The sequence below is a fragment of the Coenobita brevimanus genome, chromosome 2, assembly GCF_032717465.1.
Source record: "Coenobita brevimanus isolate Jiangsu-jjx chromosome 2, ASM3271746v2, whole genome shotgun sequence".
In the NCBI taxonomy this organism is placed as follows: domain Eukaryota; kingdom Metazoa; phylum Arthropoda; class Malacostraca; order Decapoda; family Coenobitidae; genus Coenobita; species Coenobita brevimanus.
Window position 1 is genome coordinate 44,172,655 of NC_136955.1, and position 15,681 is coordinate 44,188,335.

The 15,681-nt window shown below is 41.3% G+C and overlaps 1 protein-coding gene across 1 annotated transcript in view; it reads right to left on the reverse strand.

Moving 5' to 3' along the window:
- GABA-B-R2 (gamma-aminobutyric acid type B receptor subunit 2) overlaps positions 1 to 15,681 on the reverse strand; it is a 506,646-nt gene that overhangs the window by 211,726 nt on the left and 279,239 nt on the right. Inside the window, exon 2 of the mRNA XM_080266192.1 lies at positions 11,054 to 11,185. Within this exon, the coding sequence (XP_080122318.1) occupies positions 11,054 to 11,185 (132 nt within the window). The remainder of the gene's footprint in view (positions 1 to 11,053; positions 11,186 to 15,681) is intronic.

The window sequence follows — 15,681 nt, forward strand, 5'->3', positions numbered from 1 at the left end:
TATCATCTTTTAACAGGTAACCTAAACTCTTCTGCTACACTAAGTCCCTCCTGAGCTGTATACTTCGTTCACTTAAAATAGGTATATAATTGCCATCTTTCCATCGTTAGTACTGATCTGTAACAAGGAGTAACAGTAGGATATGATGCCAGTCACGAAGAAGTTCTATTGGATGGATGATGAGCAGTATTATTGTCTATTTCAGCCATTCAGTTTTGGAGAATAAGACGCAAAAAAATGAAAGCATTCCCCTAGTTAAAGTGGATGGAGTGGAGAGGTATATGACAGAGGGGTGTCTGAGCTGGGAGCAGGGCTATGAAATGGCGGGAGGACAGAGCGACATGGAGGCGATATGTTTGTGGCCACCCCTTACGGGATTAAGCGTCTGGCAATACATAGATAGATCACGGTGGCTGGCGTATAGTTCATTGCTGAGCGAGGTTATAATAAAAAAAATATCTAGATCCAAGCGTTAACAGTATTTTCCCCAACTAACACTTTCACTAAGAGAGTATGCATTAACAATCCTCTTCCACTCTGCCAGCGATATCTTGTGTGTTACGGGACTGGTTGTTATGGATTAGTGTCTCTCCTGCATCATCTTTCCATTTCCTCTTAACCATGCCATACTCAAGCCCATATCAGCAGACTGAGCCGTTTCCGCAACACAGGAACGACTTATTATGGGATAGTGTCTCTCCTGCATCATTGCTTCCTCTCCTCTTCCCCTTATACCCAAACCCATACCAGCAGACTGAGCCGTTTCCGCAACACAGGAACGGCTTGTTATGGGTTATCAGTGTCCCTCCTGCATCATCTCTCCATTTCCTTTTCCCCTTATACCCACGCCCATACCAGCAGACTGAGCCGTCCCGCAACACAGGATATCTAGTGAGGTTCAAGTGGCGTGCGCTTTATGGGATACCCTGTATAGTAGAGGATTCTTAAGGTGTCACAAAATAAATCGCTAAGGAAAAGGCGTTACTAAGTCCAATGCTAACAGAAAATACGTCCTGACATACACAGCCATTATAACTATCTATCTATCTATCAATCTATCTATCTATCTATTGCCAGACGTCATAATCCCATAAGGGGTGGCCATTTGACTTTGAGTTATTTGTTTTACGGGGAGGGGCACTAACCCTCCACCAACCCACTTGTTGACACGTAGGGAGCACGTATGGTTTGGTTATTTGGTTACCACCCAGCGTTGTAAATGGTTCCCTAGCCCACAAGAAACCATTTGGCTTGTCACTCATTGTAAAGCCACCTGTAAAGGAAAGAAACGCAATAAGAAGTGACAGGAAAGATGCGAGAAATAGGAAGAGAGGAGGGCACTGACATACATTTACACTTCTCACTTCACAAACTCTCCTTCCTTATTTGTACCCTCCAGCATGGGGAAGGATTATTTTCGGGCTGTCACTCTCTGAAGGCCCATTGCTTTGGCGAACGTGAAGAGCAGTGAAGGGGAAACAATATACAGTCTACGTCAGAAGTGCTCAGTCGATATACTGTATACTCTACATGAAATTCATGTAAAGATAATAATAATAATAATAATAATAACAACAACAACAACAACAACAACAATAATAATAATAATAACAATAATAATAATAATAATAATAATGTCATACATAATAATAACAGTTATCATCATCATCAACATCATCAAGTTGGGTCAGGCCACTGCAAGATAAAGGTCTCTCCCATCTTTCTCACCTGTTCCAGTCAATCCAGCTACTCTTTAAGGGTATACAAATATTTAGCAAGGCTGAGTCTGAATGCATATCCTGTCATTTTTCTACTGATTGCAATTTCAGAATACTTTAACACCAGGCACGGCACGTAAATGAATACTCCATCACTAGAATATCATTTCTTCAGTCATCTATCTATCAATCCATATCTATTGCCAGAAGCCTAAATCCCGTAAGGGATGGCCACAAACAAATGGTCTCCATGTTGCTCTGTCCCCTGCCATTTCACTACCCTGCTCCTAGCTCACACCCCCTTCTCTCATATACCTCTGCACTCCGTCCCTCCATCTCATCCTTGGCCTCCCCCTTCCTCTCCCCTCCCCCATCTCACGCACATACACTCTCCTCGTCAGTCTCTCACTCTCCATCCTTTCCATATGGCCAAACCACTTCAGTCATCATGTTGATTTAACCCTTATCATTCATTTCATCCCTTCCTCATGAGTTTATTTGGAAGCTTAATGTAACTGTATATGATGGAAAGTAACTACAAGAAGAGAGACATCTTACCAAAACGTTAACAAAGTATTCATATTGTTTGTCTCACTAAAACGTTAACTGAGAACGTTTCCAGATTATTTATGCCGTCATAAAACGTTAGCTGGGAACGTTTTCGGCTGATTTATGTCTCCCCAGCACTAAATATAACTGTGGGGCGATGGCCAGCGTGGAATACGAAATACGTCATTATGCTAAGCAGGTTTACGCTGTCAGAACGATGCTGTAGATTATGTATTTTTGCTGTCACTACCAAGCGATTTTCGTCACCTTAGATGACTCCGTACACAGTGCAGTGGGTAATCCCATAATGCAGTAATGGTAGTAGTAGTAGTAGTAGTCGTTGTTATTGTTGTTTTTGTCGTTATACTGGCGGTGGTGATGGTGTTCGTAGTCATACCAGCAGCAACAGCAGTAGTAGTAGTAGTAGTAGTAGTGGTAGTTGCAATCCCAGACTCATGTAAATCGTGAACCCGGTGGACAGCAGGCTACAGTTGCCCTCATCCTGCAACCAACCATCCCCCTTCGATGGATGGGGAGGGAGGGAAGGGACGCGTGCATACCTGATCTCAGTTATATTGGCACCACCGCGTGAAGGCGTCCCTCTCCAGCACCACCCCATACTGTATTAGAAGACAATGTTCCACATACACATGGTTTCAGTGCAATGCTATACTGTGAAGCTATTACCAAGGCCACTGCCACTGCTCACTTGACGGGTCCGGCACATCACAGGAGGGTAATTGAATAGAGCCAGGGATTAAAGGAATTAAGCTGTCCCTCCCGCCTCGCTGCTCTTACCCTGATGTCCTATAACGCAGTGTAGTGTCTGGCCTTTATCATGTGAGGTAAATTATGCTCCCTCATGCTTTGTGTTGGCAGTGTGATTGTTACCTCAAGTACTGATATTAATGCTGCCAGACGCCTTTAACACGTAAGTGTTATCTCTTTTCTATCGTTACTTCAATGGTCGCTGCTCCTCTGAACTGTCTGCTTGCATCCCTCCACCTCTACGACGGGCGCGTAGCACCCGTCTAGTAACAAACTCTCATCCCTTTTCTGTCCAACTCTCTAATGCAAGAGTTAACCGTTACTCCCAGTCCTTCATTTATGCAACAGGTCAACTCTGGAACTGTCTCCCTCTGTCTGTATTTCCTACTGCCTATGATCTCCAGTCTTTCAAACGCAATGTGTCCAGGCATCTCGAAATGAATGGATCTTGAAACTGGCTCTCTTTTGGATTTTTTTTGTTTTTGTTTTTTTCCTGGAAGGAATAGTTTGCGAGCCCCTGGCCTTTGGTTCCTTCTTTCTTGCATTAAAAAAAAAAAAGTGGTGGCCACAAACAAATTATCCCCACGTCATTCTGTCCTCTGCCATTTGGCTCCCCTCCTTCTAACGTACATCCTCCTTACTCATATATATCTCTCCACTCCATCCCTCCACCTCGTCTTTGGTTTCCCCTGCCCCCTCTGGCCTCTCCTCCACCTCACTCACATACACTCTCCTAGGCAGTCATGTATAGGCAAACACTGACGTTGCGGTTCTTTTATAGCTTTGAACATTAATTAAAATTCTTCCTGACCTACTGGCCATACTTATTCAATATTTGGACACATCCTTTCAACCATATCGACACTTATATATGTTATTAGCAGCTCAGTACATACTGGTAAAGCTGCTTATGTTGGTAGTGGTGGAGTGAGTCACATCGCGGCTTAAAGACCCCAAGGGATTGCCCTCGTTAAAGTGGATTGCTGAGGGTTAGTCATGACCTCCAGCTCAGTCCTCCACTCCTTTCCGCCCTCTATGTGATATGAGTGTATGTATGTATGTATGTATGTATAGATAGATAGATAGATAGATAGACAGATATATAGATAGATAGAGATAGATAGATAGATAGACAGATAGGTGTGTATATATATATATATATATATATATATATATATATATATATATATATATATATATATAAATATTATATACTTGTATATATATATCAGCAGCAGCAACCACTGCAAGTCCACTGCTGAACAAAGGCCTTCCCCAAACTTCTCCATGAATTCCTCTACTGAGCCAATCTCTGCCATGTTTTGCCTGCAAACTTCTCTATCTCATCTCTCCACCTCCTGTCTGACCTTCTTCTGTTATGCTTAAAGTCAGTTAGTCAGTCTTGCTCCATTGGTAACCCTTTATTCTTGCCACATGTCCTGCCCACCTCCATTTCTGTTCTCTTATAACTTCTATAATGTCTCTGACTTAAGTCTGGTCTCTCTCACCCAAGTAGGTCTTTTCCTGCCTCTTAAAGATATTCCCAACATTGACCTTTCCATTGCTCTTTGAGAACGGATTAGTTCATTATTCATCGATTTTGTCAGTTTCCAGGTCTCACAACCATACGTCATAGCTGGAATTATACATTCGTTATATACTTTTCGTTTCATACACACTGGCAAACTTCCTTTCATAATGTCTCTATGTTTACCGAAAGCTTTCCATCCAACTGTAACGCATCTTTTTATTTCGCTATCATGGTCTTTCGTTAGTTTTAGTATTTGCCCCAAATAATTGTACTCCTCGACTTCTTCCAGAATTTCTTCGCATATTCTGATGATGCTCTTTGGTGTATTTGGATTAAACATTAGTTTTACTCCGGTTCATCTTTAGCCCTACTTTGAGACTTTCTCTGTTCAGGTCATTTAACATTTCTTGCAATGTCTCTGCTGTTTCTGAGATTAGGACAATGTCATCTGCAAATCTTAAATGGTTTAGCTTTTCTCCATCTATGTTTACTCCTTTGTTCTCCCAGTCTAGCTTTCTGAAAATACTTTCTAGGCATGCTGTAAATAATTTTGGTGAAATTGTAACTCCCTGACGCACACCTTGCTCAGTCTTAATTTAATCCGAGTCTTTATGTAATTTAACTAAAGCAGTTCCCTCTTTATATATGTTTTTGAGCAGTTTTACAATGTTCTTATTTACTCATTGTTCTCGCAATTAATTTATAGCTGCTATGTGCTCCACTGAGTCGAAAGCCTTTTCATAACCAACAAAAACCTAAGCACAGTGATTTACTATATTCTGTAGTTTTCTCAATTAGCTGAGTCATTGTGTGTAGATGATCAGTAGTCGAATATCCGCTTCGGAATCCTGCCTGTTCACGAGGTTGGTTTTCTTCCAAATTTGTTGTTATTCTGTTCGTAAGGACTTTAGTGAAGAGTTTGTAAATGACTGATAATAAGCTAATGGGTCAATAGTTACTAGATCTTCTGAGTCACCTTTTTTGTAAAGTAAAATAACTATTGCATTACACCATGTTTGGGGAATTCTCTTTTTCATACCCTCGGTAAACAAGTGGACGAGGCTGTTTTGTACTTCTACTCCTGCATCCGACAATAAAACTGTTACTATTCCATCTTCTCCCGGTGCCTTCCCTCTTTTCATATTTTTTAAGGTAAATGTTTACTTCGTCTGGTGGTACCTCAGGTGTTTCACTTGTGTCAACAGAAAAGTTAGCTGTTGGTACTACTGTCTTTGTTGCATACAGTTCTTTGTAAAATTCTTCAACTCTCTCCGACATCTTATCTCTCCATTTAATGACTTCACCGTTTTTGTCTTTCAGTGATGTAATTTGTTGCTTTCCTAGTGCCGTTTTATTACGGACCTGTTTCAGACTTTTTCCTTTTTTGATGGTTTCTTTGATCTGATCCATGTTTCTCTTTTTCTTCTTCTTTCTGTCTCCTGTTGATAAGCTTATTTAATTCTGTTCTTTCTATTTCCATCTTTCTTTATTTTTAATTTCATCTTTCTTTTCATGAGCTTGAGGGTCATTTTTGAATACTTCTTGGTTTTTGTTGTATTACAGTACCTTTCTATACTACTTCCTCTGATGCTCTCGGCATGTTTGTTAGTCTGCCATTCAACTCAACAGTGTCATCCTCGGCATTACTTCGAGCCTGATATCTGTTCATTATTTCTAACTGAAAGGCTGCTTTGTCTTCGTTTACTTTTATTGGGCACATCTTTTTACTTCTTTCTCTCACTTCTGAAAATGAATCTGGCTGTGCAACCCACCATTCTATGTTCATTTCCTATATTTACTTACATGATAACCGTCATATCTATTGTTGTTATTCTTATCTGCTATAATGAAGTTCATTCTTTGTTTCTCCATTTGGACTTCTCCAGGTCCATTTTCTCTCTGTTCTTTTGTGAAAAAATATGTTCATTACTCTCATGTTATACATTTTAGCAAAATTTACCAGCATTTCACCTCTGTCATTCCTTTCTTCTTCTCCAAATTTTTCCATACATACATACATACAAACATTATATATATATATATATATATATATATATATATATATATATATATATATATATATATATATATGGGGGGGTGAGGGCCATATAAGCAGACAGGTAAATAGACTGACTGATTGATTGATTAATATAGTTGTGGTATGTGGGGTGCCCTCCATCCACTCACTGCATATAGTGCTCCCTTTAGGTGACATTACACTGACTGACAAGTCAGATGGTTGACTGTAATCCAAGAAACCATTTACATCGCTAGGCGGTAACCATATACCTAAAAGTCGTTTTCCTTTTTTTTTTTTTTTTTTACAGAAGATGAACAGAGGAAGGAAAACGAATAAAATGAAAAATAATCCGTACACCAGATTACAGGTGTCCTCCTTTCAATAAAATCTGTAACAGTTGGACTTGAACAGCTGTAGCTTGAAGTTTGGGAGGAAACTATTCTGGGGAATTGAGTTCCAAAGAGATGCAGTTCGGGAATGAAAGCATTCTGATAGGCAGAATTTCTGTAATATGGCAGTGTGACATTCCAGTCATGAGCGCTACCAGATGCCCGTGTAGCATGAGGGAAGGCACGGAGAGGTGGCCCCATGGACGCAACTTCGTCTGAGCATTTGCCATAAAAGTATCCGTGAAATAATGCAAGGGAGGCAACATTCCTTCTTACTTGTAGGGGAGGTAGTTTATTTGTAATGGCAGGGTTATTAATATTTCTAACAGCTTCGTTCTAAATTTTGTCCAGTTGTTTTGGCACAACCACTCCACATCCACTTCACATGAGAGAGCAATATTCCGGCTAAGAGGGGACATGACTCGTGTAAATTATAGCCAACTGCTCATCAGTGAAGTAGTTCCGGATGCTGTACAATAATCCAAGAGTCTTTGAAGGCAAGTGATCCAACACGAGGCGCCCCAGCTGGACGAAGCCGACAAGAGGGATGCTTGAGAATTATTGTTCACATATTGCCACTCAGGGGCAAGTGAGATTGGTCACCCTCGATTACATGCTGGTGTTGAATAGCCTAACATCGAACCCTTACGCTCCTGATAGAAAATTAAGTGAATGATGAATTAATAGGTAGGTTGTAGGGAGGCCTTCTAAATGTATTACTGTTAGAAGCCATTGAGATGAATTAGACTCCCTGTTGTTAGCAAGAATTATACCATCCATCCGTCACAAATTAATATGATAAAGACGTTAACTTACCACAAGGGTCAAAGTGGCTGACATAAATTTTCATAAGTTAATTACGGTCTTTAATAACACTGAGGACTGACCTGAGGGTAATGGTTTAATAGGGTGATAAGAAGACGCTGGATGGCAGGGGAGGGGAGGATGAGGTGATATAAAGCAGGGTGAATGAGGCGAGGAAAGAGGGATGTGCAGTTATGGAGGGGGAATAACGGGAGATGGAGGGGTGGAGAGGAAGGTGAAAGAGAGGAGAAGAGAATAAGAGGGAGAAGGGAGAGGGAATGATAGAGGGAATGGAATGCAGGGGTACAGAAGAAGTGAGGGATGCAGTGAGGGATGAATGAAAGGAAGAGGCGTTTGAATGGAGGGGAGAAAGAATAGTCATAGAAACAAAGCACTAATGAGGCGGAAGTGAAATGGAACAGGTAAGGAAGAGGTAGTAGGGAACTTCTTGAAACCACGACAATAGCCATAAGAGATCAATATGAGGGAAAGGTATGTTGTCGCCAACCTATGCAGGCTCTCCTACACAATGATAGTAGTAGTAGTAGTAGTAGTTATTGTTGTTGTTGTAGCCCCAGGTTCATCTGAAATGTGAACCCAGTGGACTGCAGGCTGAGGTTCTCCTCCTACAGTCCACCCTCCTCGTTTAGTGAGACAGGGAGGGATCTGAAGGACTTTTGCATCGACAGTAAAGCCGCTCAGTTACATCAGTGCCACCACGTGAAGGCGTCCCTCTCCATTCTATCTGGTAGTTGGGTTTTCAACATTCCTTACCCACGTATCACAGGAAGAGAATTATAAACCATGGCAGTGAACTAGGCCATCACGTGTATATTCTGCCGACTTCGAAGTGATTCCCATTATAATATGATATGAAAGTTGTGGCTCAGTGGGTTGGAGCGCTCTCATCGAAGGGACGGGGGTTCGAGTCCACCCAAGGGTCACTGGTAGACATCAGGAAGGGCATCCGGTCATAAAGTGCTACACGCTCCAAAGCCAAAGAAAATTCCTCTACTCAGGGGCAACGCCTTAGCCCTTATCGAGAAAAGTGAACATGGCGTAAATCTCAAGAAAAATAGTAATAATAATAATGATAATAATAATAATAAAAATAATAGTAGTAGTAGTAGTAGTTGTAGTAGTCGTAGTAGTAGTAGTAATAATAGTAGTAGTAGTAGTAGTAGCTGCAGCAGCAGTAGTAGTAGTAGTAGTAGTAGCTGCAGCAGCAGTAGTAGTAGTAGTAGTAATAATAATAATAATAATAATAATAATAATAATAATAGCCTTATTTTTCCTTCACATAATGAAAAATATTTTGTATTCCTTTATCCAAAATATCCAGTATGAGGTGTCATCTAAAAGCGTTGATGATTTTCTTACAAATATGTATAAAGTACCTATATACTGTATACTTCATTACCTCAAACCTGACCCAAATTTGCCATCTTTCCATCTTGAATGACGAGTTGTAAAAAGAGACTAACACTAGAATACGATGCTAGTAACGAAGAAGTATTAGGACAAGGACGTAGAGCCTTGGTATCAGCTTTTCATCCATTTACCTACATGAAATAAGCAGGAAAAGAACGAAAATCTAGATCAGGTTGGGTAAAATGAGCACAGTGACTTGCAGCATTGCTTGTAGTCCATCAAGCACTCCTCTTCTCACCATACTGAATATCACGGGAAAAATACGATACCGCGCTTCATTACACAGTAGCAAAGAGTAAGAGCAGGTTACGTGGTCAGGCCAACACAATGCCCGAGAAGGGGTCGCAGTTGGAGTAACATCCCATCATGAAATTTTGCTTCAAACTTGGCAAGAAAGCAATGAAAACTCACAAAATTTCAAGAGTGCAGACGGTGAGCGAGATTACTGTTTTAGATGGATTAACCCCTTATTGAAGAGCGATAATCCCTGAAAGGTAAGAAGTATTTACCAGTGAACATCAATATATGAGGACAAAAATGCTGAAATGAAAGGCTCTCGTCCATCAGTGTTGACGTTTGACGATCTGTAGAAGCTACCAATCTTGTCTTTGGTTCAGTTCAGGCCACCATGACACGTGAATTGCAAGTGAGAATAAAGCCACCAAGTTTGTTTCATTCTTCCTTACAAATGACAAAAGGATTCTAATGTTATTTCTTGAATGTATTGTGTTGTGATAAGGAGAGGTAGACTGAGATGGTTTGGGCATATTGAGAGAATGGAGGATGACAACTGGGTGCGGAAGGTGAGAGTGACGTCTAGGGTTGGGTTGCAAGAGGCGGACTAAAAATACCTGAGATGAAGTTATAGAGTGTGACCTCAGGGATAACGGACTGAACAGGGAGGCTTCCAGAGATCGAGCAGCGTGGAGAGCCGCCAGTAGGTGACCAAGGCCGACGCGTGCAGTCATGTTGGAGCCTTTATAAACGATATGATACGATTCTTCTTTCTGCCTTCTTGATCGAACTAGGCGCGATTTAACTTTATTATGTAAGGCATCAATATCACTGAAAAACTCCAACAGCTTATCAGTTATAAATGCAAAGGTCATACTGCTTCTATAGTCTGATAATGAAGGAATCGTACCCACAGAATTTCTCTCTAAATGTACTTCGGTTGAATGAGGCAGAGACACAAATTTGGCGAGGACTGGCATGGAGGTGGCTATATCAAAAAGACAATTTACCCAGACACACATACGTCGTTACCCACCAGTTTTTGGCTGAGACAAAAGGAATTTCTTTAGCTCCACGGCCTTATTATTCGCCTGACAGTACTGCGGGTCTTCTTCTTTTTTTTTTTTTTTAAACCAAACAACAGCTTCTGACGAAAAGCTATTATTCTGGTACTGATGTCATCCAGGGTGAAACAACGAGCCTCCTGAACAGTATTAACGACAGAACTGTTTCCGAGATGCTTCAGCGAGAGACAAGGACGTAGGGACAGGTTTGTAGATGCAGGATGGGAGAATTTTGAAGGGGAAAACTAGTCTAGGTGTCTGATGTAAAAATAGAGGCTGATTCTGTCAACCATGTACAAAACTTTTTGACCACATCTCATATACATTCTTCAGCGGTTGTTCTGTCTATCTGTGTCTATAGCCAGACACCTTAATCCAGTGAAGGGAGGTCACAAACAAATTGTCTCCATGTCGCCCTGTCTCCTACCATTTCGCTGCCCTCCCCCCAACTTACACCCCCTCTCTCATGTACCTGTCTAGTACTCTACTCCATCCCTCCATCCCATCCTCTGTGTCTTACAGGTTTAACACAAAGCTTCCCTTACCTCAGTGTCATTCCATATGACATGCAGTTTGTAGTTCCTGAGCACGGTGGGGTGTTCGTTGACATGCTTCACCGCCAGGTTGAGGGCGGGCATCACGCCACGCCCCAGCGAGTGTTTAGGTCCCTGCCCAACCTGACGGAGGGAAAGAAGAAGGGTTAGTATGTACTGGGTTATTAGGGAACAGGGGAGAGTTAGCATGAATTTTGTTATTAGTTGACAAAGAAGGATTAGTATGTATTCTTTTATTAGGAGACAAAGTAGGCTTAGTATGTGTATGTAGTTTGCTATCAGGGAGCAAGGAAAGGTTAGTATGTATTTTGGTGGAGGGAAGGAAGGCTTAGTATGTGTTTTCTTTCTCCTATCACTAATAAAGTTTTCTCCTAAGCACTAAGGAAATTGTACAGAGTTAGCAAAACTACAATACAAATAATGTAGCAGACGAAAGTTCTAGTAATAAAGAGTATAAACAGCCACGTCCAAAAGTTCTCCTACCATGTCGCCGTCACATAAAATATGGTTCATGTAATATCATCTTTTGCCACAGTCTATAGTGAAATGTCGACAAACTTATGTACATGACTGTATTTCGCATTTAGGATCGTCTTCTCATTGGTTAAGGTAGCTCCCTTACACCTCTTTCTAAGCGATTTATTTTGCTTATTATATCTTCCTGTCTTCTGTGTTATTTAAATCACAGCTATATCAGCATACTCTCCGTAAATAACCTACAAAAGAGTACTAACCAAGCACAAGCAAACCTAAATCGCTTAAGAAAAGGTGTTAGGGACTCTCCTTAACAGACGAGAATAGTACCCTTAAGCCTGTGTATGCGTTGGTTAAGGAAATTCCCTAGTACCCTTTCTTTGGCGATTTATTTTGTTTATTACACCATACTGTCCTTTTCTGCGTTACATAAATCCTTCCAATATCGCCAACCTCCGCATTTATAACGTAATAAAGGATAATAACCACCCATCTCCAAAAGTAAATCGCTAAGGAAGAGGTGTTAGGGAGGCTCCTTCACTGACAAGAATACGAGTCTTAGAGTATGTCCATCGTTAACCAACACACAAAAACAAATCGCTAAGGAAGAGGTGTTAGGGAGGCTCTTTAACTGACAAGAATACATGTCTTAGAGAGTGTCCATTACTCTCCTTCCTAATACCCTGAAACGAAGGGAATTATAGACAGCAGGAGAATATGCCAGTCCTCTCTCAGCTTAGTAATCTTAGCCAGCAGGGGAAGGAGAGAGGAGGATGAAGGAGTTATCATACTATACTCATTTTTCTCTAACTTGGTCTAACATTACGCTCTCTCCATCTTGAATGCTGATTTATAACAATAGAGTAACACTAGAAATATGATGCTAGTCACGAAGATGTGCTTTGGAAAGGATGTACAGCCGTAGTATTGTATTTTTCCGTTACTGAGCTACGTGAAATAAGCTGCAAAAGGACGAAAATCTGGGCCAAGTTAAGATGAAAAGAGTACAGTAATATATGAGAGAATCTGAACCTGCATATAAAGAATTATATATCGATAAGAACACTAAGCATTGGTATCCCATCTCTCTCTCTCTCTCTCTCTCTCTCTCTCTCTCTCTCTCTCTCTCTCTCTCTCTCTCTCTCTCTCTCTCTCTCTCTCTCAGTCAGTCAGCCATTCACTTCTACCCACCAGTCACCTCTAACATTACTTCCCCCATACCTGCTCTCATTCATTTAATTTCAATACTCTCTCTCTCTCTCTCTCTCTCTCTCTCTCTCTCTCTCTCTCTCTCTCTCTCTCTCTCTCTCTCTCTCTCTCTCTCTCTCTCTCTCTCTCTCTCTCTCTCTCTCTCTCTCTCTCTCTCTCTCTCAACTTCAATCTCGAGAAAGGTAAGCGCATACGAATCGCCTCCATGTCACCTTGTCCTACTCCATCACGCTGTCCTTTCACCAACTCACACCCCTCTCCCATATACCTCTCCATCGATCCTCCCATCTCATCCTCGGTCTCCCCCTCCCCTTCCCTCTTTACCTAGCTCACATACAGTCTCCTAGTCAGTCTCTCATTCTCCAGCAGCTTTAGTATAGTAGATTAACTTTTTTCTCATTCATTCTTAGCATTTCCTGTCGATATTATTTTTCTTCGTAAAGATTCATTCTGTCTCTTCTAGGTCGAAAAGTCTATCTATCCATCCATCCTTCCACCGTCCAATCCGTTCTTACCCCATCAGGAGCGTAGGAACCCTGGGCTAGGCTACTCAATCCAGACATCTAAGGCAAGGGAGGCCAGCTTCACTCATCCCTGAATGGCATTATATAAGCAATAAACCCCAAACACGCCTCAGCTGGAAACCTTTACAAGCCCCATCTGGTTGAAACCCCTTAAACCACTAGACCACCAGGCGTCATTTCATTCTATGGTTACCACCCAGCGTAGTGAATGGTTTCCGGTGTTACAAGAAACCATATGTCTTGTCACTCAGCGAGATCACCTGAGGGCAGCACTACATGGAGTAGGGGGATGACGGACGTCCTCACCTACCATAAACTCTCCCAAGCTGAATAAATCGCCTCAAAACAGCAAACACGAAATAAAAGAAGGGAATCATTGTACTGAGGGTAATAATTCTTCACTCAGATATGTAACTGGAGAAAAAAAAAATCTGTACATTCTGAACCGAAAAAAATAATAATAATAATAATAATGAGGAACACGATGAAAGACAGCCTAGTGAGTCCTATTGATTTATACTGTGACACTTTTCATACTTTCTTCTCAGTATTATCAGCGTATTATAAGGAGAATGCTATTATTAGTTGCTATATTCAGATTCAAGGACATGACATTTTTTTGTGGGTCAGAAAAAAACGTGTGTATATTTTTTACTTCACTACCTGTAATCAAGAGAAATCGATACAGAATACAAGGCTCTGAAACAAAAGCAAAAAGTATATAGCCTAACCTTGGACGCCTTCCATTTGACGTACGATTTGCGGTTAAACCAATTAATCCTTTCCTAGAAGCGTCAATACGTGGATAAGGTTAAGGACACTTAACTTACATATTAGAAGCCCTATGTCTGACTGGCTGTAACACCTACACTTGGCTTTTTATGTAATTATATATCACCGCAATTCTTGTGTCTTGCGAGGACGTCTAGGTTTGTTGGTATGCAAAAAGCAGATATTATAGTTGCTACGTGAAGTTTCTGTTCAGCTATGCCGTCGATAATGGTGTAAAAACGGAAATTATAAAGCACGGAAACGGTTGCGGAAGTAGGTAATGATGCTAGACAGACACGGTAATGCTGACTTAGTAGTCTCTGTGACATATAAGAACTGGAAAATGCGTGGAAAAAAGGGTCATGGGCAGTACTAAATGATGCTGGATAAACACTGGTAATTTTAACTGAGTCGTCCCTAACACACACAAAAGCAGAGTGGCATTATACATGCACCATCCTGTATACAGCAGTTAGAAATGGGCAACACCTCCATTCACTTATAAATCATCCCTTGTACGTATAGCAATTCACTGACAAAGTGGCTTCGATGAGGAATATATGTCCTCACCCATCAAAATATTCCTAATTCTATCCCAAGTCCTAATTTATATGTCCTCCCCCACCAAAATATTCCTAATCCGATCCCACGTTCTGCGCCCTGACGAGTAAACCTGGTAGCCCATCTCATCACCATCTCCCAAATGTCATCAGGGTTCAAAAAGTACGATTCAACCTTCTTTTCCCGTTTCTTATCTTCCACCCATCCATCATCCATTCCCCCTCACCTCCTTTGCCTCATCAGGAGCGTAGGTGCCCGGGGCTAGGCTACTCATTCCTGACATTAAAGACCAACTGGCTAGTCTCGTTCACCCCCGACTGGCATCATGTAAGCAGTAAACCCCCGACCACCCCAAAATGGACACTTACGAGCCTTCTTTGGTTGCAGTGCCTCAACCCACTAAGCCACCAGGCATCTATTTGATTATATTGTTACCAGCTAGCATAGTAAATCGTTTCTTGGATTCCGGGAACCAACTGACGAGAAGCTCAGTGTACAGTCTTCGGAGGTTGCACTACGTCGAGTGAGTGGATGCTTGGCGCCCCCATGTAACACCTATATAAATCTCTAACAATCTCTGACATCATCTCATATTATGCTATGATGGCGTAGTAAGATGTGCCTTCTTAATTTTAACTACTATATTAGAATGGAGAGTTATCAGTATGTTGTTGCTGGTGTTCTTGTCACAGTTGATGCTGTTAGTATGAAAACGCTGGTGTGGAAGCGCGGTAATGTGCTCTAATATTTTTCATATAAACATACATGACAGCCTATTATTCGTGTTCCAGCGATCAATTTTAGATATGTTTTTGGAGTTATTTACGGTCTTTCAGGAAGTAGTTATGAAGCAACAGTATTTCAGCATCATCACCATCAGCACCACTACTTCACTACCCTCACCATTAAACCTCACCAACTTCCCTCCCCCTAGTGAATACAATTACTGCTGGACATAAAACCCTCAGTAGGCCAAAACAGTCCTCCTTATCTGGTAGTAGGAATAATAGAATGGCAAGAGGCGCTGTTGAATAGCGAATAAGCTATCTATTGCTGGAACATGACAAAATTCCCTCAAAA